At 35.8% G+C, this 24314-nt stretch overlaps 1 protein-coding gene, 1 long non-coding RNA gene and 1 other non-coding gene across 5 annotated transcripts in view; 1 reads left to right on the top strand and 2 right to left on the bottom strand.

Moving 5' to 3' along the window:
• Positions 1-21961, top strand: part of LOC100646325 (PH domain leucine-rich repeat-containing protein phosphatase 2) — an 83522-nt gene extending 61561 nt beyond the window's left edge. The window contains exons 6-19 of one of the 3 annotated variants that reach the window (XR_007227803.1): positions 5425-5582; positions 5902-6048; positions 15239-15386; positions 16787-16912; positions 17015-17168; positions 17256-17316; positions 17527-17781; positions 17848-18057; positions 18150-18312; positions 18401-18684; positions 18972-19811; positions 20014-20254; positions 20329-20844; positions 20919-21961. Coding sequence is in view for 2 of the 3 variants with exons in the window: in XM_020867954.2 (XP_020723613.2) it covers positions 5425-5582; positions 5902-6048; positions 15239-15386; positions 16787-16912; positions 17015-17168; positions 17256-17316; positions 17527-17781; positions 17848-18057; positions 18150-18312; positions 18401-18684; positions 18972-19811; positions 20014-20254; positions 20329-20787 (3246 nt within the window). In the remaining variant the exon portion in view is untranslated. Of the gene's footprint in view, positions 1-5424; positions 5583-5901; positions 6049-15238; positions 15387-16786; positions 16913-17014; positions 17169-17255; positions 17317-17526; positions 17782-17847; positions 18058-18149; positions 18313-18400; positions 18685-18971; positions 19812-20013; positions 20255-20328 lie in introns of all 3 variants that reach the window. The other 2 variants (XM_048414725.1, XM_020867954.2) reach the window with 2 other exon arrangements.
• LOC125387220 lies at positions 4913-5478 on the bottom strand. The gene is made up of 3 exons (XR_007227804.1): positions 5339-5478; positions 5151-5264; positions 4913-5047 (listed from the first exon to the last, which is right to left on the bottom strand). It is a non-coding gene; the product is annotated as an uncharacterized LOC125387220 (long non-coding RNA).
• Positions 16205-16325, bottom strand: LOC125384811. The gene has a single exon (XR_007223597.1). It is a non-coding gene; the product is annotated as a U5 spliceosomal RNA (small nuclear RNA).
• Positions 21962-24314: the final 2353 nt, after the last annotated feature.

Here is a 24314-nt window from a genome sequence, read left to right as displayed (position 1 = left end):
ATCTATAGGATTTCAGAATAAATTTCTAAAAATTGACAATCACTTAACGGTACTTATTCAGACACTAAAATTCTTAATAATATCTTTTCAAATTTATGGTAACGGAGTTGAAAATATTTTTAACTCGATCCAACTTGTGCGATACCGCTCAAAATGTATCCCAACATTTACTTACTTTTAGCCATAAGATAAAAGTTAACGCTTCCAAAGGAAAAGTCGTTCTTAATCAGCATCTCGACTTCGTTAGCCGGTTGCCTCAACAAGTTTGATTAAATTTTATTCAGTGGCCCTTTTCGCTCGGCCAAGAGTCCCGAGAATTTTGGTGGCATCGCGAAACATTCAACTAGACTCGTACTTAAAATGTAAAATCTTCGTCTCAAACTTCCATAATTCCTGTTTTGAGTTCCAGAGCACGTTGTTGTCGAGTTTTCCCCTCGCTGAACTGTCCTCCTTGCCGTGCGAAACGATTTATAACCATCGTTCGCCAAAGCAAATAAGTGACTGAACATCTTTCCTAGAGACACGCAAATATAAATGAAATTTCCGATTGGAAAACTTTTCCATGATTCATTATTATTGCAGATTGTTTTATAACGAATTCTACGCAATGCCGATAGTACACCGACACAGTGAAAAACACGATCTTTAAATTCTAACTTAAATCGCGATAACTTCAACGTTTTTATTTTTTTAAGTCTTCCTTTTTACCCTTAAACTCTTTGCCTCAGTTTCAAGCAAAGGCAAGGCAGAAGGTAAGTGAGCCGTTAGTCGTGTGCGTTTCAACGGTACGAAATTGATCCTGAAAATTGATCATCAGGATAGTCTATCGGCCGCGTCGTGAAAATTGCGCACGAAATTGATGCTTGTCGAAAATAAATAAGTTTGTTTTAACCGAGATTGCTATTGATGGTGTACTTTAAAAAGATGTTCCATTCTAACTTGGAGATTCGACGTTTTGCCATTTTTCAATTTATTTAGAGAATGAGAACCTTAATCTCCCATCATCTCGGATTGTCGCATTTAACATTGTTAAACTTAGCATTGTTATGGTTAACACTGCTGCGTAAGATACTGCAGTTCTCAGGTGTAAGCCATGTGCAAGAAAATCTATTATGTTTATATTACAGGATATATACTTCAATAGTTATCTGGATTAAGCATTTCACGTTTCTCTCGATGAATATCTACCATAAGTCGCTAAAGTTATAGATCCTTTTGTAACACTCTGTATTCCGCTCTCCAGCACGCGTGTGTTTTTAAAACGCATTGAAATGGTTCCGTTCTGTCGGCGAAACAACAACAGCAGCAGACGAAGAACACGCTGCAGGACAGTGGCCAGCTGAGCGTGTTCTTCCGGTTTACATGCGGCCAAGACACGCGACAGGCTCGATGGCCTCTTCAGTGACGATTCTGTCCTCAGTCATGAATAATGCTCTGCATCCGGCGACTGTACGAGACGGTCCGTGGTCGCGTTCAAAGACGATGAAACAACGTTCTCTAGGCCCGGAAACGAAATTTTGGGACGACGAGAGTTGCGAAATTTCGCGTGAACCGCAATGTCAGCCAACAAGAATGCGTCTAATCGTCGTATAGGGCTGATTGTGGCGGAAGGGAAGTGGAATGAGATGTGGATGCGAAGTGGATGAGATGGAGAGTGGTGGAAATTGCTCTCGGTGAATAATGAAGCTGAAAGTGTGAGAGTTTGAAAAAGAAAAAAAGAACGATGATGTGGATGCTTAATATGGCTTGGTCAGTGACAGGGTATCTTGTTAAACTGATTTTCGAGTGATCTTCGTGTGCTTGTGCGAGATGTTCTCTCACGGGGAATATGATGTGGTATGCTGGTGACAATGGAAAGGCGTTGTAAGAGTTTTACTGATTCTGCGAGTAAGAGTGGAACTTGCACCGCTAAATAATCAAGGAATTAATCATTTCCTAATACAAATTTCAATTAATTCGGTAGCATCTTGTATAAAAAGCAAGGCATTTTTTAATACTAGGTAAATACTAAAACCACCACTAGACGTTATATCTCTGAAACAACGCACAAAGTATATAACTGTCTTCTAAGATAAACGGAATAGTTAATGAACCTTCTGCAACATTCAACAGGCGAATCTCAGCATACGCGTTAAGGTATCTTCTAATTAGCGTTCGCTAATTAACCGGTGATGCAGTACACACGCAACGATCTACTCAGCTGCCAAAGAATAAGATGGTGGCGGAGGATGACGATGATATTGCGTCAGAACGAGCATAGGCCCCGTTATTTTGTGGATTCGCGTTACACTCGCGAAAACTCTCGATCGAATGCGCTTTATCGTTGCGTAATTTCGTAAACGCAAGCTCTCCGCGCATTAATTTGATTAGTTATGGCAACAATAACCATAATACGAATCCGAATACAGAGATAACCAATAATTACGGAACCATAGAAGGGGTTGTTTCCCTTAATCACTTTCTTGCCTCCGAGTCTGCGAGCCCTCTAATTTCTCGCAGGTAGTTCATTACAGATATCCTTATCTTCGTTCGCCGGGCTATGTACGCGGCTATGACTTAGAGACGATGATGGATGGATGGAGCGCGGTGAAATCTTTGAAATTAATTTAGTATCAGCCGGAACTCGTTTCGAAGACCAATATATGATAGGTGAAAGATATAATAGGTGGATGAAGCAGAGTGAAATCTTTGGAATCGGTCTAAAGTCTGAAGAAATTTCTTTCGTACGTCTAAACAAATATTGCGTCGTTCGATAAATTCGTACTAATTTTCGTGACGATAGATTTGAGAATTGACGATCGATAGTTTCACGAGAAACTCGTAAAAGCAAGAAAGCTATAAAAGTGGCGTCTGGTGGACGTTAACGCGAGTAGAATTTCAGCGATTCCCGCGCAAAGACTTTTCAGAGTGAAATTGATACGCGATACGTGTTTTTCGTTTCGATACCTATGGGAGTAATTTCGTGTCACTGGAAGCCGCAGCAAAAAGGCCGATCTCTATTAATAAAATTTATTAGACGAGCACGTCCCACGAGACGAATATCGACCCAAATCATCCAACTTTTCTGTCGTGTATTGAAAACCGCTTTATCGCGTGCTATAGCATCGCAAGTTCCCCTGGCAGTTGGCAAGAAAAAGTTGCTTCTGTCATTAGCCTCCATCAGGAGAACGTGGACACGCGAAACTTCCCTTTTCTTCTTCTCCTTCTCCTTTAGCTCGGTTTTTTCTCTCTTGCGTTCACAATGTTATGCGCAACACACGAAACGCGTCCGTTAGCTAGAAACGACGACGTTTTGCCTCGTTTCCTTCTCGTTTTCACGGCTTCGTGTGTCAACCAACCGATACGTGTGCCATTTCTCAGCTTGCCTGTTCGCGATGACAAGATGTCGCGCGCGATTCTGCTCGAAAATGACGCGAGGAAGGCGTCCAAGATGGTTGCGATGTTAGATTGTGGAGAAAACTGATGACTATTTTAGGGATGTTCGTCGGGGAAGCACAAGTTTTGAGAATGAAGCGATTTTTTAGTAACATGATACTAAAATTCCTCGTTACACCGATTCTTGTGAATACCAGACTGTGATTTTTAGTTCATAGAATAACAATAAAGAAGACCTCTCTTTCGCTTAATAGAATTATCCGTTTAAATTATATTTGCATGGTTTTTTACGATGGCGTAATGTTAATTTTCACATCGTTCCAATTTATTCTGCGTTCGTGAGTACACATTTAGTCATCGCGACGGATGATTCATTAACACGCGAGCAAGTATGCAATAATAGTGTTCCAGCAACGATTTCGCCGTGTCTTATGCATGATTTCGTTGATTCGAATACTAAATGCCGAGCACCACTCTCTATAAAGCTGTTGTTCAAACAAACTCTTAACGAAACGTCGCGCGTCATTTAATTATCGAAAATTTTATCACGATGCTTTTAACAGTCGTTGTAAATTTAGACTTTCTTGTAATGGCAGAATTACAAGGATGAGTGCCAGCCATTTTGTTACATGGATATTAAATGATTTCATGAAACTCATACGTATTACTAACTATTCTGTAACATAATGATAATTGAATTTATTTCCTAAATTTTTTTTATTATATAAATTTAACGTTAGCGTTAACATTATATGAATATTAATACCCAACTCCGTTTAAGGAGATCAAGGCAAAGAAATCTCATGAAACATAGTTGCGCGCGAATGCAAACCACATTCTCATAAGAAGTATTGGTATGTCGCGAACTGTGAGAACTACGTTTGTCATTGATCGCGTAATTCATGCTTACTGACGGTTTGTTCTGCAATTACGTGAAACTTTTTACTACTATCTATTTCTTTTTAGCGACGAACTTATAGCCAGACTTAAACACAGCGTGGCATAAAATTTTCACTCTCTAAGTTTCACGATTATTGACCATGAGACTAGACGTAGCAAGTTTTATGATACATTTATAACGCCAACTTTATCGTTTGACGTCAACGCAGATTGTCTCGTGTAGACGATATATTATTTCAATATTCCATTGACGTAAGAATATTTAACGCTTAGCGTATTAAAATATTTAGATTGAATCTGATAATTTCATATAAAACTTAATTACTTTTTTTTGTATATTTATGATTGTTCTGCGTTCATGTAGTCTGAACGAAAATACATATTGGAAAATTTTATGGATAATTGCCAATTAATAAAATGGATAATAACTAATTACTAATCGGTGATCAATTAGTAAAGTAAAGTAGGACAATTTTGATGCAAATCGCATTTCGTTAAAAGGAACGTAGAGCGATTTTCCGGGTACGAACGCTTCGCAAGCTAAAGGCTAGAAATCTGTGACTGCACGATGTGAAGTATACGCTGGCGCCAGTGATCCGATATAACAGAGACGCGTGTGTATGATCCTTAATTAGCATAGAAATTGATGAATACGTGAAAAATGGTGTATCTCGGGGATTTGGTCGCCATTATGGAGGAACGTGACTTTGACAGGGACGCCATCGACGCGGACTCTCTCGAGTCCGAGGTAATGGAACTTATTTGCTCGTATCTAGATGATAGGGAAGAAACGTACACTGTATGATGTTCAAATTTTGAAACGTACAATTCTGTTCATCAAATATACACATTGTTCTAAATATTTTATTACTTACAAAAGTTGTATGCGGTTGTAGGAAAAATATAACACGATGACTCTTCTTGCACGATTAGCCCCACGTTCTCTCTTTGCGTCTTCTATTTTCTTTCAGCGTTACATACTAATTGATCTACGCGACGTAAAATTGTAAGAATTGTTACCGTAATACGAATCCATAATATAATCTAACGACTTGTCACTTACATTAATTCTCCAAGTTCGTAAAGTATACTTGAATACGTAACTTCGCAAAACATTGACAACACGCTGTATCACATGCGTTATTGCAGGCTATACAATTGTCAACGGGTCCAAAACAGTTGGATCTCAGTAACGGGGGCCTGTCAAGGATTCCCGACAGTGCTATAGCGTTCCCAGCGATAGAAGAGCTAATATTGAGCCAAAATCAACTTACGAACACGAAGAACAATATGATGCTACTGCACAGGTATGACGTAGACATTCTGTACGGAAACTAATTTTGCTAATGCTGCTGTTGAAATCAATTATTGCTGTTTCCTATCCTGCATACTGTCAACTATATCGTAAATATATAACGAATAATGAATATCGAATGAATAATAATGAATACATAATACATAATAGCGTGTTTTATAAATCTACTATTATTAATAAATTTCCATTCATATCAAGTGTCCGATTCATTAATGATAAAGTTACTCGGAAAGTAATACAATCGATGAAACGAATAGTTTATTGATATCGCTAGAGGGGTTAAGTTGATTGAGTTTCTTTTTATAACGAAGGTTCCCGAAACTTCATATCCTCCATCTGGAGTGCAACGAGCTGAGGAGAATACCACGGGAATTACTGGAGCTTACAGGGTTGACCTACCTCAATCTCTCAGACAACAAAATCGAGAAAATTCCGGCCGACATAAGCCAGCTTATCAAGTATGTAGAGTCAATTTTACAAGATTTATCGCTTTAGGAAACATGTTACGAGAGATATGCGATCCCTTGCACAATGTTTCCTTGCTAGCTAATTATTTTTTCATATATCGGAATAGTTAATAAAAAATTATTCAGAGTCGATCGAACGATTAGAAAGAAATGGCTGGTTACCAGGATTACGAAGAAATGAAGAATAATTCGACGGCAGAAGTAAAATGATAGTACCGAATTTTTGCTCATAATTTTCTTATATTTCACATAATTCTTAGTTATAAAAGCGTAACGATATTCGTGAATTATTAGCGAAGTTTGTACGTTATTCATAGAGCAGGGAGCAAAGTAAACTACTTATTACGGAAATTTTGTTATGCTATGAAACATTATCGTTATCATCAATTTTTAATTGAACGTTTCTAGGTAATTTAGTATACCTTTTCGCATTAAACTTTTTATTATCTTATGAAACACTGTTAATTTCAAATTGAACATTTCCTGGCAATTTAACTTCCATCTTACGTATCTATAGTAGGTCACTTACTATTAATCGATAAATTAATATTACTATCGTCGTGAACATTTTGATCGCGTCCTTATTAATTTAACGATAGGAGCAATTGGAAGAGTATGACACTAAAACTTGTAGATATTTATATAAAAAGTGGTACAAAACATTTCCACGGTTTTAAGGGATTACTGTGTAATATTCTAAAAATCGTTGGAATTGGTAAAATTGATTTCTCATGGAACCGATATATATCGGATCTATCAATAAATGCTGAACAGCGTGAAAGAAACTAAGAAATATGAGGTTTCTCGAATCACGATTTGACGTGGAATAGCATGGCTGGGGCATTGAAGGATATTCAACGGAGAGAACGTTTCTGGAAAGAAATGTTTTCAATCGTACAAAAGAATCGTAATTTTAAGATGTCTGTGACGTCTCCTTTTCATATCAGCCGTGATTGAAGAGTCACTTATCAAACGTAAAATTTTACCCGAAGAATATCTTACAAAAAAGAAGAGAATTGTAAATTCTAAGTTCAAGAAAAATCTTCCATTTTTTATCAGGAATATGAAAGATCATTTAATCTTATAGCAATTAGCGAAAATCACACCAAGAATTTGACGCTTTAATGACCTTTTTCATATCTCAAGACTTAAGTGAAAGATGCTTACGACGATATCCGTAGTGTTTGGATTCGTTTAAAAACTTCATCTTCGTCAGCTTTCATCGAAAAGGAGAAAAAGAAGGAAAAATAAATCAACGCTAGATCGTTGTTCTAGCCTCGACAAAACTATATTGAAAAATTTTTTGTTTTCGAATAAATGAAAATGTTCATTGATACACAGAAATGTTAATTTTCAAAGTCTTAAAATATTTAAACAGTTTTAATTCTAAACATCTTTCTATCATCGAACAGGAATAGATAACGTGATGTGCATGTGCGATTATTAGCGTAAACATTTAAACGATGGAAACTGTAAATTCATAGTGATCCATTCTGGAAATTCATAGCGAGATACGATAATTCGTTGGATATGTACGCGAGTTGTTCAATTTCCAGAGACGATCGAAGTTTATCGTGTCAAAGATCTGTCGATAAATCAACGCAGCTTCCGCGCCATGATAACAGAAAATTATTCGTTAATTAATCGAACGAATCGCCGTGTCGGGTATATGTATACATATATATATATTTGTTGATTTCCTTGCATCCGGAAAGCCCTTACCTAGTCGACGGTGTGCTAATTAAGATAAATTGCCTAACCCCATGGATAATTAAAGCTGGAATCGAATAGAAACCGATATCACGATCTGCGCTTCAAACCTCGTTAGTTCCAGTGAAATATAGAAATTTCTAACAAAGACCACAGAAATTGAACTACTTTTTTTATTATTAATTACAGTATCTAATTGACCTTAATTTATTAATTCTTAAGAATTTTTTTTCCTTTTTTGTTTTACTACGTTATGACTTTATTACTTTAGTTCTTCTTTTTTTTCTTCAACTTCGAGAAACTTTACAATTTGTCCAGTAAGAACATTCGATAATTTAATTCCATCGTACTAATTCGATTTTAGAAAGAAGCATGTGACAGCTTTTTCTAGACATTGAAAAAGCATTTGATAATAAAGTATGGTACGAAGGCCTGTTATACAAAATCAAGCAAAAATTTCCAACATCCTAGCATAATCTCGTAAAATCATGCCTCGAGGACTGATCATTCTTCGTCAAAAATCAGAACTCCATCTCAGATGTTTACAATATCGTTGCTGGACTTCCACGGGGCAGTGTGTTAGACCTTGTACTATGTACATTATACTGCATTAAAATTTAATTTTCCATTTTCACGTCCATGTATTCATGTTTGTTGAAAGTTGAAGAGAAAAACACTTGTCGGGAAAAGAAAATCTAGACTCAGTTCCAAGAAGAAGAAGAACTATAATTTTGCATTATAAGCTAAAGATACGATCCTTCTTGTTATTCTAGTCTAATTATTCGACAGTCCTATTAATTTATATCGTGTATAATTCCTAAGAGACAAAAACACACGTTAAATTGCACGTGTAACATGCACGAACTTGTCTACACGGCGTTGTTTTAGTTACGAAAGTCGCGTGTAGCAGAAGGTTGCATTTAGAAATTGAAACTTTGCTAGTTAAGTTTGTTACGCAAGGCTATTACAGACACGTAAAATCGCAAATCGCTACGTTTACATGGATAAGGTCACGGTGATTCCTTACAGTCTGAATCAAATTTTTGATTGTGGAGAAATAATTTGTATAATTCCATATTTCATATTTACATAGTTCAAAGCGAAACGATTTAACAAAAACATTACATTAACGTACCTACGATTGAAACTTGCGAAATGTTGCATTGTATTCTGTAAAATGGTACGTAGGTTTACGCTTACTCGCCTTTCGTGTGCTAAATTTTACAAGATTGAAATTCAGGGTAGCGGTATAATTATCCGCCTCCGGATTTACACTTTAATCGATTTGCAGTAACGGTACTTGCATCTGTCTAAAATATATAATTTAACGTTGAATTAATAATCGGAAGAATCACGTACTATTTATTTGTGGAATTAGCAGACTATGAAAGTAAATTGCTCGTGAAAAGGCAATAATACATTTTACTGTTTACTGTATATGATATCACTTTTAGCAATTTCTGACGACACATTACGGTTGATAGTATAAATATCGTAAATATATTTAGTATGCACTGGCATAACAGCTCATCAATTGGCAATTACACACGGTTGAATCGAATATCATTCCACGTGCCGTTCTTTACACGCAAAATTCGCGCCAAATCTCGTTCGTGCCAAGCAAAGATAAACGCGGGGACGCGTAGGTGGGTTAATAAATCGCGCGAAGCGTCTCATCCGACTAGCCGATCGCGAGGGGCACGTGTAATTAAGTCGGAGATTACGTAAAGTTTCTCGAAAAGTGCTTTCCACTGGCCGGAAACAAGGATGCCAAACGTTTGCCAGAAAGAGGAACTACGGTGTGAGCACGAGCCCACTAACACATATCCCCGTGCCTTCTACCAAACACACACGTCGTTCAACTGTGATAGAGAGAAAGAGAAAAAATGAAACACGTATAAGAATGCATTTGCACGAGAGAGAATGGCAAAAGCTAAAGCCAACTTGGTCGGTGGGATGGAGTTGGGCAACACGCCCAGAAGTCGTACATCGGTGTGCAGTGGTGCAGAAACAACGAAGGAAGAAGAGCCGTGCCGCGAATTAATGCGAAACTTTCCAATAATCAGCTGGCGGCCACGGAGGGCCGTATTTGCTTCTGGGTTAGTTGAAATGTGATATGGAATATGGGAGAGGGACGAATTTGTGGCATGGGGAAGCAATTGCGATGGTGAATTCAGAGAGTTAATCGCAAAAATATTGAAAAATTTTTTTTTCCTTTTTTTTGTTAACGCGGTTTTAATCTCCTTGAAGAGATCATTCTGCAATATTGAAAATTAATGAAGGAAAAATTAATGTATCTTCTTTGAACATTTTAAACTGTAAATTAATTATTGTAAATAAAACTTTGACACGGCTGTCGAATTTTTCATTAAGACAAATTATATAAATGTAAATTATAGATAATAATTGTACGTTGCAAAACTCGAATTTTATATTCGTACTGTACACGTGCTATTAATTAAAGATCGTGATGGCGATTCCCCTTTCTGACCTTGCATTTATGCCATTTTAACTTCCTCCCTCTTGTAATCCTATGATTTCTAGCTAAATTACTGCAGGATACGAAGAGGAGAACGAAATATAGAGAAATTATTTATGTAGTTATGTAAACGAGATTGTATGGATGAATCATATAATACGTAAGGATATAATGTAACTGTTCAAATATATTAAACAAATTATTCCGTTTAAATGATATATAAATTTATTAACGACATCAATCAATCTTCCTAAAAACAATCAAACTTGTTGAAAGCTTAAACGTCTGCTTCAAATTACATTCAACGTTATTTAATAGTAAATTAGTTTTTCCTACTCTTTGTTAAGGAAGTATATTGCGTTGTAATCAATAACAGTCTACTTGCTGCTATTATTTTCAAAGTATAAAAAATAATAACTATTCACTACATCCCACTCAATGTTCAGGAAGTTCTATGCTCAGGTGAATTTTAAAAATTTTCCAACCGTGTTAGGTATTTCTTGTTAGTAGCACGAGGAACCATTCCATTCACCGTAATTAACAACGCTAATTATTAATCGCTTGTTACTACAACAACTCAATAGAAAATGGCAGCAATCTGATACAAAATTCAAACCGAAATTGGAACGGTATTTGACAGATTAATTTATAGTTCTACTTCAACAAAAGATTAAATTTAATTAAATTTCAAACTAATATCAGAGTTAGCACAATCAAATTTTTTAACAACACACTCTTAGAGATATTCAAGAATTAAATTGGTTATTACGTTACATACTTTTTACGGAATGTGAATGAACTCTTTCATTATTTATAAGTGAAAGAGCAGGTTCCTTATCCGCATTTTAAACTGTACATGAAGCATTATGTAAAATGAATGCGTGCCGCTATGTTCTTCATTCCATGGTAATCATAAATTATAAAAAAAAAATTGTCATTTTATACTCTATAAAAGAAAATCATAAGGCACTTTTTAAATTACATAAATAATTCATAAAAGAAAATAAAGAGAGATTTTCATTTTGAGTTTAACGGTTTCTAAAACTTAGAAAATATTTTTTCTTGCTACTTGCCATTACATTAACTCGTTATTCATACGATAACAGTATACAGTTTACATTATACAGTTAAAAAATATCATTTAACTATATAACACCTAGATGAACACAGCAACACAAACATTTTGCCTATTTAAGTAAATATGAAAATACAATCATAAAAAAGACGACCAACTGCTTTTTCTCAGCCTTTTTTACTAAAACAAAAGAATAATTTAAAATATTAAATAGAGTCTCGAGTCCCCTATAAACTGCATGCATAAGTAAATCTTTAAAAAGTAGCTTCTCTTAGTTGTTTTATTGTGTAGCAGGATAGCAACGATGCAATTCATTTTCTTTTTGTGAAATGGATATTGGTGCTTTCTATACTGGAAGAAAAATTTTATTATTAGAAATTTCCCTTCCTTATATCCTCAAGATGTTTCTTTTCTTAACTGTTATACCCACCTATATTATCTAGAAAAAGTCGTTTAATCTTCGTTTCCTTTCCGACGATCATCTATTTCATAAAAATTGCCGCTAATAAATGTTTGTGCTGCCGTGATGGTGAAGAAGCGCAAGACTTTAAGAAACATACAATTACGTATTACACGTATCGTCAGAAAAGTAGGCAAAAGAAGAAAACGAGACAAAAGAAAAAGAAGTGACCGAAAGGACCAACAACCTGCTCGCTTCCCCGAAGGGAAGAGCCGTTTAAAATATTCAACGCGGTCTCTGGGAGGCCGTAGCAACGAGAAGATCTTAAAGAAGAATCTACGTAACGGCTTGAAGTTTCTCAACTCGAAGAGAACAAGAGCCCTTCGCGAGAAGCGCAATTTAAAAGCTCCTTATCACTGAATTTCTTTTCCCTGAACGAGCCACACTCGTGGAACAATGCAGCCAGCCAAACAGTGGAACCGTGCAATTACTTCCCGATCAGACGGTGCGATCAGAAAGAGCGCACATCCCTCGTTACTCGAGTCCATGTATAAGCAAAGATAAAGATTTAGTTCCTTTATTTATTTAATTGAATATCTCTTGTCAAAATGTTAACGATCATAATTTGCATATACACAGTCACTCTTAAGAAAGCGTACATTTTGATTGATTTGTGTTAATCCTTCTATATAAATTAAATAGAAGATTCGTATTGGTTATAGCTGGTCCTAATTTTAGCGAAATACACGATTCGTTATTAATCAGTTTTAAATATTATTACTAGAATTAATTTTATCCACAGCTTAGGACTACGTTATTAAAGCTTAATGTTCTCAATAAAGCTGTACGATCTGTATCTTTCCTTCGAAATTTATTCAAAAACGAAACAATTTTATCGTGAATAAAGCAAAGTTCTCGAAGAAGTTCCCAACTTCTGTATAACGTAAACAGACCGACAACGTATACACTTCCTTGCAACCCCGTTAACCATCGACCAATCGTTGGCTGTTGGTACAGTCAGGCTAGAATACAAGGAATCAACATAAACCAGCTTACACCACTAACAAAAGCTAATATCTCCTTTCTGTTACGTCAGAGTGGTCAGCCAAGCCATCCTTGGTCTCCTCCCTCTTTCTTCCTCGACACAGGATCTAACTTGGATACGCTTCGACTAGCCACGGACTTCTTAGTACCCCGAAGAACTCGCGCGAGCGTGCACCAGCTTGTAACTTCGCAAACCTATCGTATCCTAAACTACTGACAGCTTGCCGAGTGACATTTGCAGAGACTGCGTGGAAGAAACTGTTCAACTATTTAGCAGAAGGGCGTTCGAGTGTGAAGCTGCAACGGATGTTCGAAATACTCTACGAGAGAGTGGTACTACGTTGGAGGAAGTGCTGTGCGGTGGTTTTATTGGGAGAATATTGAGCAACTTACATGCTACAACTCCGTTGAAGAATTTCGTTGAAGAATTGTTCGAGATATTTAAGGCTCTGTCAGTTATTATTTTGAAGAAATTAGTAGATATCATTACATGGTATTTTGGAACAAGCAAAAGGGTATTATAATAATTAATCGTGAATGATTTTGGATGATTCTGGTGATATTGGACACTTTGAAATCTCCAATTTCCAAAATTTCCACGATATACATTTTTAAGAAAAATCTTAAAGGATTTGAAGAATTCTATTGGAAGATTGCTTGGAATATGCTTTGAGACATTCTTCGAGAGCAGCTGTATTATGTTGAAGAAATTGTAGAACATCGTAAAACAAGTGAAAAGAGTATCGAGTTCATGATCTCTAAGTATGATCAATGAAGTATGAATCATAAGAATGTTCGGAAAAGCAGCAGAGGATCAAACTGCTTTAGCATTAATCCAAAGGAAATGGTACAGAATGGATCAAATCTAAATGTACAACTTACTGTATACTCACAATTAGTCGAACTACGTGTAACAGTACATGTAATTGAATAAGCTGATAGTGTTTAATGAGCTTTGACAAAAATTGCATGGATTTTATGTTCTGAAAAACTGCTAAAGTACACAGCATATTGAATGCAATTTGCTAGATTTGCATATAATAGTGACCCTTTAAGTGCTTCAAGAGAACATTAAATAAATGAAATATCAGTGACACTGAAGAATTTAATTTCAGAGTTGCAGCAGATTAAATCGTATATTATTGCGCAATCCGTGAGTACTCAACAAACATATTGATTCGTTGCTTTGAGGAAATTCTTCATGGAAATAAATGGACCTCATTCTAAGAGGTTGAGAAGACACGATAATACATAATGAAGAATCAGAAAACGTAAAAGAAATTTCTAGAAGAATATAATGTTTCAGCTATCCATTATAGAATGTTTGAAAGGATACTCTAGAATTTTAAGGACGTCCACTCTTTTTAAGCATCAGGCGAAATATACGAAATGACAAAGCAGGTGAGAAGTGATCGCGTGCTCTAGAAATAAGTGCGTGCTCGAGAAGTGGATAAGAGGATATAAAGAGGATTTAATATGGTGACTTGATAGAATAAAAGGATAAAATAAAATTGCGATTAAAATCCAAATAAAACTATAATTTAAATTTTCCCATATTCTTTTCTGTTCCTCAATCTCAAAAAATTATCAAGAAAGGAACAACATACATAATAGTTAAAAAAGAGAATAGATATTTCTGAAAGCGATCAACTTTTTCCACTTTCTTTACAGAACATTTTTTCAAACTAATAATTAATTTACTAATACTATTTATTAATACTAATATTATTCTCCGAAAGAACAAAGAGAACGAAAGTGGAAAATATTCTTTTCTAAATATATTTTCGTACAACTACGTTCACTTACAAAATACGGCGCAACTTTCGACGCGTAGCATCAATTAATTTTGTAAATTAATTAATTAACCAATTACATCCGATTTCTAGTTTCGACTGTATCGGTTAACACGGCAACGATTTCGATTTTACTTTAAAAACTGAAAGTCTATCCGATGACACAGATGCTTACTGCCAGGAAGGTTTTCACCATAATTTGAAACTTTCTACTCAAGTGCACATCCTGTGGGCGGCCCGTTCGTTTAGGTTCACCGATTCGTTTGTCCGTACAGCGAGGGTGCAACGTGCATTGACATCGAATCGCTGCAATGTTAATTTATCTCGATTTAGTCCAATAAAACTGGAAACCGGAAATGCCACTCAATGTGTCAATGAAAAAGAAATATTCATCTCTGTTAATCGATTGTTCTGATTATGGCGATAAAAATAAAATTTTGGTTTAACATTTCGTGACAAAAAGACATGAAATTGTTCAATATCGACTATTTAAAAACGGTTTCAACATCAACGTATTTAAACAGTAATAATTCGTGGATTTAAATATTACAAAGTGCAAACATAAGAGGCAATTATTTTTTTAATATAATACGCCAATATTTGAAATATTCTTTCTGTAAATCTTATCCAATTCTGTTGATATGATAATCGAGGTAATCTTTGCAAATAATTTTCCGCAGCCTGAAAGAGTTGATTTTGGATCGTAATGGGATCAGAGAGCTGCCGCACGAGCTCGTGGAGCTGAAGAACTTGAGAAACGTTTCCTTGGCTGGAAATTGCCTCAGCAGTTTGCCGTCTTTTTTCAACATGCGAGCTCTCGCGCTAACGGTATGTCGAATACATTTTACGAAATTATTAAAGGATATTGTAATTTAAAATTCACGCGAAGACACCGTTACTCTGAACAGCCACGGAACAATGAGGCAACATTTCTTGCAATAGATGTAATTCCAGACTAATGAATCCTGCAATTATTCCGATTTATTAATTACAGAGGAAAGAATGATGTGCTAAACATGTGCTCTAGAAATCTAATCGGTAGGATTCCTGAGTTACTAAAGAAGTTTTATATTTCATTAAATAAAAACTATTGAATGATTTGGAAAGTTTATAGAGCAGCTTAAGAATGATTTGGAAAGTTCATAGAGAAACTTAAGAATGATTTTAAAGTCACGTGTTCTCATAGAATTATTCATTTCGTGAAATAATTTGTATGGATGATTTTTTCATATTTTATAAAAATCTAAGATATAGACTTTGACTTCCTTCATGGGCAAGTAACATTGTGACCTAAATATCCTAAAGACCTCTAATATATCCGCACAAATATCTATAACAAAAATTATTGTCGATTGATTTTAATAGGTAGTATATATATATATAAGTATTACTTTTTAAAGAATTTTCAAACTCACGCGATGAGTGATGACAAGTTTCCGTAATGCGAGTAAAGTAAGGAAAGTACTAAAAGATTTCTACAATGGTTCGCTAAAATGTATTCTACGATTGAGCTATCGATTAAAATCTCTTCATTACTAAACCACCTCCCCTGGTTTCAATATTTGCTATTACATATCATATATATTATATAATATATATATGTATAAAAGCTCAGAAATGATTATTATGTTTTAATTATAATTATGACCTCGCTTGCGCTAGGTCGTACAAAAATTTTATCTATAGACTTCATCAATTGTTCCCCTCCACGGAAATCTTTAGTAAAAGGCGAAAGATTTATACGTCATTGAAGGGAAACCAGAATGGTGAAACACGATTTCGGTTACCTTTATGTGCATATCTCAATACATTTTACCTTTGAGAAACACGATCAATTAGGTAGCCACCTAGCGGCCAACTAAGGTACCAGTGCATATTCAGGATCATTGATCATAAATCATGCACAATATGTCACCCCATACTAGTGCAATTGTATATTATGATATGATTATATTAAATTGCGATATACGTACAAAATTAAACCACATACTTATAATTCATAAAATGTTTTTCAATTTTATTTAAACACAATATTTATCGCTTTCTTTAATATTTAATACTCTTTATTATTTTCACATGTAGTACCTATAATTAATATTTTTAATATAAATATTTATGTTTTAATAAAATAAATGGTATACTTAAACAAAAAATTAAATTATTTAAAAATATAAATTATTTAAATATATTTAATCAAGTTACATTAAATTTTTATTGAATATTTTTAGGACGTTTTATCGAAGGCAGACCACAGCAAAGATTCCAAGGATGAAAAGCATAATCAGAATAATTTGTATAAAGTCAATCTACGAAATAATCAACTCAAAGGAAACATTATACTTGGAAATTACGGAGTAGGTATCCTCATAATGATAAATATGTAATTACGATATACGTAAAAGTCTTAGCCATAATGATTAATGAGCGTTACCATTTCTATTTCCTTTTTAATCAAGAATTTAACGCATCTAGACGTCAGTGAAAATAGCATTGAAAAATTGGACATCAGTGCTCTTCAAGAATTGAGGAGCGTTCGTTGCGCGCGAAATATTTTAACAGAACTGACGGTCTGCGGAAGAAATATCGTTTCTCTTATTGCTGGAAACAACAGTAAGACCTTTTTTATTCTCTTACCACATACGGATTATGAACGCAGAAAATAATTTTTATTTGAGGAAATCATTTGTTATCCTGCAGAATTAAAAAAGCTAACTATCGAGCCCGTACCTGTGAATCTTGAGCATCTAGACGTTTCCTAGTAAGTAAAAATGAAATAAGAATAATAATAAAATACTATCTTTGAAAATATAAAATTTTACTTTTAATGAAATTGTACAATATATTGTTATACCTATTGGGTTAAAATTATTATGATCAGAATAAATATATTTAAATATACATAGTTATAATTACATAAAGTATTCTGTATAACGATGTTACAAAAATACATTCTAGTATTTTATTTTAGCAACAATTTAGATGCACTTCCGGAATGGATACCAGATCTACCCTTATTGCGCGCTCTTTTTGCGTCTCACAACGCTTTAACAGCCCTCCCAGACAGACTGCTAACGCAGCCGTCAAGATTGGAAGTCCTCCACTTACCTCACAATAGACTACAAGCCCTTCCACCACCAAGGAAACCACTAAACATCGTTCACTTGACGCTGCAAGACAATGCATTAACTGCATTACCAACGAGTTTCTTCATCAACACCGAAAAGTACATGCATAGTCTTATTTGCTCAACGAATATACATACGAATAATATAATAATCTTTTTATATAGGATGAAGGTACTAAATCTGTCCAATAATCGACTGTCAGAACTTCCACACTTGGGAGAAGGGAACAAAAATCGTCATACTAATCATAATTTGGAGAAACTATATCTGACTGCAAATTGTTTAACAGACACGGCTTTGGACACTCTTGCGAAATTGACTTCTTTAAGGGTTCTTCATATAGCGTACAACACTTTGGACACGCTTCCAGAAAGGTATACATTACAAGCTTTCATTTTTTACAATATTTAATGTTTTATTTCAATTTGATATTAGAATCGAGTATTAAAAACATATCGATTTACAGCTGTATAGTCTCTTGGGCTGATTTAGAAGAATTAGTATTATCTGGAAATCGTCTTCAATATCTACCAGATAATGCGGCCAATTTACGGCATTTACGCGTGTTACGTGTCCACTCCAATCGGCTCCTAACTTGTCCGACATTTAATAAAACAACATCCTTAAAGGTAATTCCGATAATATACATCTTCTTATTGTTAGAATGAAATATTAGAAACGTTTTACATTAATTAAATGGTATTAATTAAATGGCAGGTATTAGATCTAGCTCATAATCAACTAGACAGGGTGAACATGGCTACTTTAGTGCCACCACAGCTTCAATTTCTTGACATATCCTGCAATTCGAGACTTCACGTCGACCCCAGACAATTCCAAGTATATAGATCTCAACGACCAATATCCTTGGTTGATGTATCTGGACAAAATAGACCGAGTCTACCTTCTCATCCTCATCAACAGGAAATGGTTTCCGCAGAAAGGGGATCCGAACAACCGTGGAGATTAGGTTTCTCAGAAACAGCAGGATCTAGAGAAAGGTGATATTTATTTCTTCGAACTTCGTTGGGTATTGGAGTGACGATTATTCTCAGTTAATTGAATATTAACTAATCTAAATTAGCTGTTCATCATGAATTGGTTGACCCTCTTTTTCTTTTATATAGAAACGACTATTAGGACTATTTTATTTCCCGATAATAATGTAATGAACACGTTGCATTACACTCTCATATACTGAAATAATGGAAACAAAAATTCTCCAAGTTTCAGATCTACAGTTAAATCGATACTCCCAAAAGCATAATCGCGTGGTTTGTATGCACAGATTATACGTATCGCAAGTTCGAATGCCATCCTTTTGTAACGTGGAGGGCCTATTCGGTATATTCGACGGCGGTTCGAACCAGGAAGCGCCAAGCGCACTCCAGGAAATGATCCCGCGTCTGTTACTGGAGGAGAGGACCGTACGAGAAACATCGAAAGAATACTTAAAATACACGTTACTGTCTGCCCATAGAGAGTTGAAGGAAAAGGGTCAGAAATATGGAATTGACGCGACTCTGGTGCACATTGTCAGAACTCAATCGCAACAAGCGTACCCAAAAACATCGACGAAATATTCATTGAAGGTAGCAACTTCAGGAGATGCAAAAGCGGTTCTCTGTAGAGCTGCTGGCCCTTTGACTTTGGCACCTCCCAAGAAAGTTCCTGTGAAAAATCAGTTAGGCAACGCGGCAATGTTTCCTCTGGTGGTTCCTGATCCCACGTTTGAAGAGGTAGATATAGAAGATGACGACGAATTTGTGATAATCGGCAATAGAAGATTGTGGGAGGTGCTGAGCGTTCAGGAAGCCGTTCGAGAAGCCAGGGCGGAAGCCAGTCCTGTTTTGGCCGCTAAAAGGCTTCAAGATCTGGCACAGGCCTATGGTGCAGAAGACAATTTGAGTATCGTAGTGGTGCGACTTACAGGACCTAATCAGGGTGATCTAGATCAATTGATGAGAGAGCTGAGACACGCGGTTGGAAAGAACAGAGGTCAAACGGAGGCAGGATGTCCTTGTCCTTGTTGCGTGCCACTGGCTGCTCATAAGCCACCGGGACCATGCTGCTGTCACGCGAACGAAGGCTATTATTTAAACGGCGTGTTGAAAAGCATAGTGAATAGGTGAGAAGTTCGTATGAAATTACGTAATAGCAATTCTAGAAAATGTTTCGCGGAAGTAGGCGAAGAGGAATTAGAGAAGATTACTGAAAAGATGACCTATACAGATAGTAACTGCAGTGCAGTTGCATTAGGACACTTTTCTAACAGAAAATATACATATGTAGACGTAAGTGGAAAGATTGAATGATTTTATAATGTGTAGGTCAAACAAAGCTCACAATGGATCTGGTAGATATTTTAAGAACCGTCGATCAACGCAGGAAAACGAAAGTCCGTCGTATAAAGATGACAGAAGTTCACCGAGTGGTCAATCTGATCAAGCTAGTGACAGTACTTTTAAATCAAGGCATCCTACTGGTAGAGTCTGGTCTGGAAGTGCCGCTTCCAGAGCCACGAACAAAGCTCGGCAAAGCGTTCTCGTGAAAGAAAATGGCACGAGAAAGGTAAGTAAATATTTTTATTTCTTCCATAGTGTGACTGATTATATATATAATAAAATATTACATAAAACTTGAAGGTATCCGCCTGTTTAACGGCTCAAGAGGACACGGTATCCGAGAGATCCGGTGCGCTAAGCGAGGAGCAATTCCGTTGCTGGGAATATATGTTGGAACAGAATACTCAGCTCTTGTTCGACAAGGAATTAGACACCCTATCAAGGACTCCCCTACGACGAGGTCAATCGAGATCCACGCCTCAATTAGCCGGTAATTTGCCTTTTCTATCAAAGAGATTTGGAAGTGCCAGGTCCTTTAATCCTTCCCTACCGAGGCCGCCCGTCGTTCGATTTGGTAGCGGAAGAAGATTACTAAACGGAGGTCCTAACGCGGCTTACTTTGGCAGCCTGCAGAGGTTGATGCCGTATAATCTCGAATACGATTTCGCCGTCATTCAGGAAAGAAACGGATTAGATTCGCTGGAACAGGACGCGACGAGGATGCAACAATATTGGGGAGTGGCTACGACCGAATTGTGATACGCGAGTTGAGCACAGTGTTGTTGCAATTGTGAAATTATATCGTGATGTTGAAAGGTATGTACGTACACGCGTTATCGTTATTTATGGCGGATATATGGCATTAGAAGATAGACTTATTTTTTAAGCAGAAATACGATAAATGAAAAGCGGCAATGATATGCGGCGAATTGATAATACTAGATGGTGATTTATGCAAGAGCTATTAAGCTTTAGCTGATCGTAACAATGTGGAAAATACTCGACAAAGATAACAATGTGAAAACTACTCGACAAAGAGATTTTTCGTTAAAAATTACAGGCTTATTTTATTTTCTGCTTATCTTGTGTACGTGAATTTTGGATACAGAACTTATTGGTATCGTTGTTATACATTTTAATCTGAATTTATTTCACAAGATAAATTATAACTCAAACTTTTTTATCATGTTTGTTGATATATACTCACTGCGTGAGCGATTCAAGTGATCAGTGGAGTTATTTATATTCAAGAATTGAACGAATTATCGCTAAAAATGCATATTGAAACTTCCATTTATACGATATACGACATGCGATATGTTTTGTACTGTCAAGCAGAAAAATAAAAGGTATTCATATTTGTACAGTCTTGTTGCCAAATATATGTTTATGAATTATAATGTATTTTTCTAAACATTACATAAATATAAAAAACGGTGGTTACGTGCACATTTGTTTCAACAAACATGTTTGTAACAAACGTGAATGAATATAAAATATGAAATATCATTACAAATTGTGAAAAGCGCATTAAGATAAGCTATCCTAAAGCAAACTGCAAGCTAAGTATTTACATGGGATACATATGTATGTATATAACTCTATCCAAGCAACAAATAGCGCGATCTCACACTGTTTGTACAAAGTATACGGTTACGTATTAGAACGAATTTGAAAAATCGCTCTCTTAAATATCCCATTTTTCCATTCTCATCCTAGACAGGCAATTCTGTGATTAAACATTACTTATCTCTATAAATCCATATTATATTAAACATGAAAAATTGTATAACTTGATTTTTTAAGTGCAACTTTGATTTGTGTAAGTGAATCAGATTCCTATAATGATTACGGTCAAGAATATTTTTATACAAATGAAAAATGTAGCGATTATTGTACCTGAAGCTACCAAATAAACGCCACAAACAACAAATTTGTTATAATATATCAAAATAATCTAATTAACATGAAAATATAATTACAAAATTTAAACTTATATAATCAAGATTCGTTGACCCGGAACAAGTACATTGCTTAGTTGACTTATATATTTTTTCATCAACTTATAATGATAAATTAACAATCTCAGTACCCCCAGACATCATCCCGTTATCTCTGTTTTCTCGTCAGCTAATGTTTTTTAATGGTGGCGTTGATAAGGCATTATCTTATTTGTCGACCAGCATTAAACTCTCTATTTCTCTATCGCAATAAAGTCTCTTTACCACATCAGAGAAGTATTACAAGTATAGAAACTTTCTTTCCTTCTTTGTCGTCTGGATAAACTTCAGATATTCAAGGTAAATACAGCTGACTTCTATTAAGATAAGCATGAGACTTTGATTAAGTACAAAAACCCGGATGAAAGGTTCTTTGAATGTGTAGACAATGGATTAACTCCTACTGTTTTTGATGAATATGCATATTACTATCGAATACCGTTATAAGTTAATGTTCAATCTCTTTAATTTGTAAAAATTGCGTGTAATACTGCAAACTACAGATAAATCATTAAAACCGCATTTTATTATTCTTGATAATGCGCCTCTCCTAATTAAATCTTCGCATCTTTAACAAAAAAACTCAGAAGCAGATAATACATTCGAAATTATTAATATTCAAATGGATAAATGTTCAATGTAAAATAGACATTAATTATTATTTTTGAAAAATGATTGAAATATGAAACTATAAATTTATAACTAGAAGTGTTTTTTCGGCCGTTCGCAGAGAGACGCGATCGCGAGGAAGCGCATCAACGGGAGTCGTAAATTCCCGTTACGATTAGACAATCAACGCCACGAACTGATCCATCCCCTATTTCGATTAGGATAATAGGGGTAGTGTATTTTCGACCAATTGCGGGGAAACGCAATCTCGAGGAAACACGTCAATGGGAGTCGTAAATTCCCGTTACGATTATAATAATCGACGCCGCGAATAGATCGATCCTCTGATTTCCATTGAGATAACAGGGGTAGTTGAGTTGGTATAACACTGCGATTAACAGGGTTATAAAATATATATTCCCCACAACTTTACACTGGTGAGTTTACGCCGTTGCTTAAGATACAGGTGACGATGAAAAGGATTACTCTTAGATAAGAGAATCCGTGTAGATGTTGACCGATCTGTTGAGTACGGGTAGATAGGTGGTCTTCGAAGATGTCTTGAGGTTGAGAGTATTCGAACTGAGATAGAACTGCTTGAATGTTCAGTTAATATAGACTCCCGATGATAGACTGTTCTGTAGTTATAAGAACAAGTTGACAAGACAAGAGGAATATAGGGACTGCTCTGTAGTTGAGAGCATCAGTTGACTGTTCTGTAGGTTCGAGAACAAGTATAGGTGAGCTTCCTGATGCCGTAGGAGCCCCGTAGGAGCCGTAGGAGCCGTAGGAGCTCCGTAGGAGCTCCGTAGGAACAGTGAATTTCGTTCTTGTGTGATTACGGAGGAAAGCTTGGTAAAGGTGTGCCCTTTGAACGAAGAACGCAGATTCGTTGCTCACATTTTCAGTTAGGAAAGTGAGAGCAACGATCCGCGATGCCGATTGGTTATGACCAATGTTAAGAATGAAGATAGGAGGAAGAAGCCTCCTATCAACGTGGTTCATGGGCGACATTATTTATGAGAAAAACCAGCTTTTCCGTTAGGCAACTATTCGGTTTTTCCCATTAGGTGCTTTCCCAACTACCTGCTTTCTCCGTAATTTGTAAGAACGTACAATAGACCTAAGGACTGTTTTATGTACCAGCTATAAACCGAAAATACTTGCATGGTTAAAGGTTCTTGCAAGCTAATAAGACTCGGTTCATAGTGGGGCCTTAGGTTTATTGAGAGTTTCTCTAACGGTGCTTGGGCCTTGTCGGTCAGACAATGAAGGACGTCGCACGGACCTTTTCACGCGACGTAACAGGTAGTTTAATGAGTATAATGATTAACAGTTCAAAGATAGTATATATTTCCAACAACTTTGTAGGAAAGATAGTTACGCTGGTGAGTAAGGTATAAGTTAAATAGGTGAACGATTGAGGGGTGAAAATCTGGTAAAGACATGGAAAAACCTCTTGACTTGAAGATGTTTTATACCACTTAACGGCCTTGACGGTAAATCAAAAAGTCTCGTTTTATGACAGTCCCTTAGGATTATTGCGATCCGCTTAATTCTATGTGCACAGCTCGAACGTAAAGAGTCACCAGACGTAACAAGAAGAGTTCTTCGAAGAAAGACGTATAATAAAATTTATCATAATTTAAATCAATCCATTCTCATACCAAAATTTCA

This window comes from Bombus terrestris, chromosome 3, assembly GCF_910591885.1.
Source record: "Bombus terrestris chromosome 3, iyBomTerr1.2, whole genome shotgun sequence".
Taxonomy (NCBI): domain Eukaryota; kingdom Metazoa; phylum Arthropoda; class Insecta; order Hymenoptera; family Apidae; genus Bombus; species Bombus terrestris.
This window is presented reverse-complemented; position numbering and strand designations above follow the sequence as displayed.